This window comes from Glycine max, chromosome 3 (assembly GCF_000004515.6).
Source record: "Glycine max cultivar Williams 82 chromosome 3, Glycine_max_v4.0, whole genome shotgun sequence".
NCBI classification, from domain to species: domain Eukaryota; kingdom Viridiplantae; phylum Streptophyta; class Magnoliopsida; order Fabales; family Fabaceae; genus Glycine; species Glycine max.
The window spans coordinates 43,322,442-43,324,374 of record NC_016090.4 but is presented as its reverse complement, the minus strand read 5'-3'; the positions used below and the strand labels follow the sequence as shown (position 1 = coordinate 43,324,374).

The following is a 1,933-nucleotide window of genomic DNA, read 5'->3' as shown; positions in this document are numbered from 1 at the left end:
GAATGCAGCCAATGTGATATATATATATATATATCCTACGAGTCGCGATAGAATCTGCCGCTTCAAATTTGTGCGTGAACTGATGTATCGCGTTTGTACCCGTTAACTTATGTTAATGACCGTAAAAAGGTCATGAAGTAACAGCAAAATATGAATAAAAGAGGATTATGCTTCAATTTTAGCCACTTAAAATTTAAACTGTGTTACATTTACAAAAAAAAGTGAATTTTGTAGATAATTAATGTTTGACCAAATAAGTGATGAATCATATAGTTTTACTGATTGCCACGCATCCTACTGTCTGGTGTTTGTAAGATATACACGAGCCAAATCTGTGAAATTGTGTTTTTATATATGCTTTGGTTGCAAAATTTGATGATGAGACGATGGCGTAGAAGATACAACACCGACAACTAGTGCGGTCACCAATACATTATACACATGCACATCTCTCTCCCTCTTGTGTTTATTTAACCAAATGAAAGCCACTTTTTATCTTACATTTTGCTCTTTAGCTCCACCTTGCAACATCAAAAACTTGTCAACTAAAAATTATGGCTAGTTCATTGCCTTTGCTGTCTTCCTTGTTCATTTTCTTCCTTGCATCTACTGTTTTTGCTATCAATAATATCACTCATGCCACTTCAGTTGAAAAAGACTTAGTTCCATGCACAATGTGCGCTGAGTGTGAGAACCCATGCCAACCCCTGCTGCCACCTCCTCCTCCACCTCTACCGTCACCGCCTCCACCGCCACCATCGGTCATTAATATTGAATGCCCTCCACCACCAAAGACACCATGTCCAGATAATTGTGAAGAAGTGCCACAAGGACAAGGACCAGTGCCCCGGCCACCGTACCCACCGGTATTGTACTTTCCACCGGGAACTCCGTATCCAAACTATGTGCCATATAATATGAACACTAGCGGTGGAATGATGAGGCCTTACTCGATCTATTTCACAAAGTCCTTCTCCTTGATTATTTATGTGGCATGTCTTTGCCTTACTTATTACTTGTTCATTTAGTTAATTCTTAATTTGAGTAATTCTTTGTCCCTATTATTAGTGTTCACTGGATTAACTCTAGTAGAGTCTCAGATTTGCATTACAAAAATGAATTCTAATAGTCGAAAAAGAAATGTACTCATCATATGGTAGGAGCGAAAGCAGCGACGCCATTTGAGCAGAAGCACGGTAATATGTAATGTGTCCTTTCTGCTATCCATATTTTAGTGTTAACGCCTGTTTTTGCTGTGTCATTGATTAGTCTTCAATGTTGAAATAATTGTGGCTTATTAGTGAATTTTTGTGCCTACATATTTGTGACTCTTCTTTATCAAAAGTTCAATGCTTATAATTGAAAAGGTGAAGTCATTAATTTATCCAAATAATTTTAAAAGGCGTGAAGTAAAAATTAAATAAAAATTGCATGGTTAAAATTAAGTAGGAATTGTTGTTAGAGCAATTATTTGAAACAGTTTTATCTAATTTGATTTTTTTAAATATAAATAATTCTCTAAATAAATAAAGACTTGTATATAGTAGTAATATTTAATAAAATATTTTTATTTTACAGAAAATGTAATAAAATCTTTTTATACTAATAACTTTTTAAACTTAATACTCTTAAAATTTTGTATTATTATATTGGTTGTGAATGACGTTACTCCAACAATAACTCTTGATTAATATTCTCTTTAATAACTCATTGTAAATATTAAATTTTAACAATCAAACTGATTTTGATATTATTTCGATAATCATGTATCCCAAACTTTAGATAAATTAAACATTTATAATTAAGTAATCTTATAATTGACATTTGTTTATATTTTAAAAAATATTATACGTCAAATTTATTTTATTTGATGAGATAAGAAATAATTTAAAAGTTTTATAATTTTATATATTTTACAAAATTGTAGAAAATT

At 31.8% G+C, this 1,933-nt stretch overlaps 1 protein-coding gene across 1 annotated transcript; it reads left to right on the top strand.

Annotated features, from left to right (window-relative positions):
* The first annotated feature begins 554 nt into the window (after positions 1 to 554).
* On the top strand, positions 555 to 1,028 carry LOC106798271 (uncharacterized proline-rich protein). Its single transcript, XM_014774262.1, has one exon. It carries the CDS (start codon positions 555 to 557, stop codon positions 1,026 to 1,028), a length of 474 nt encoding a protein of 157 aa, XP_014629748.1.
* Positions 1,029 to 1,933: the final 905 nt, after the last annotated feature.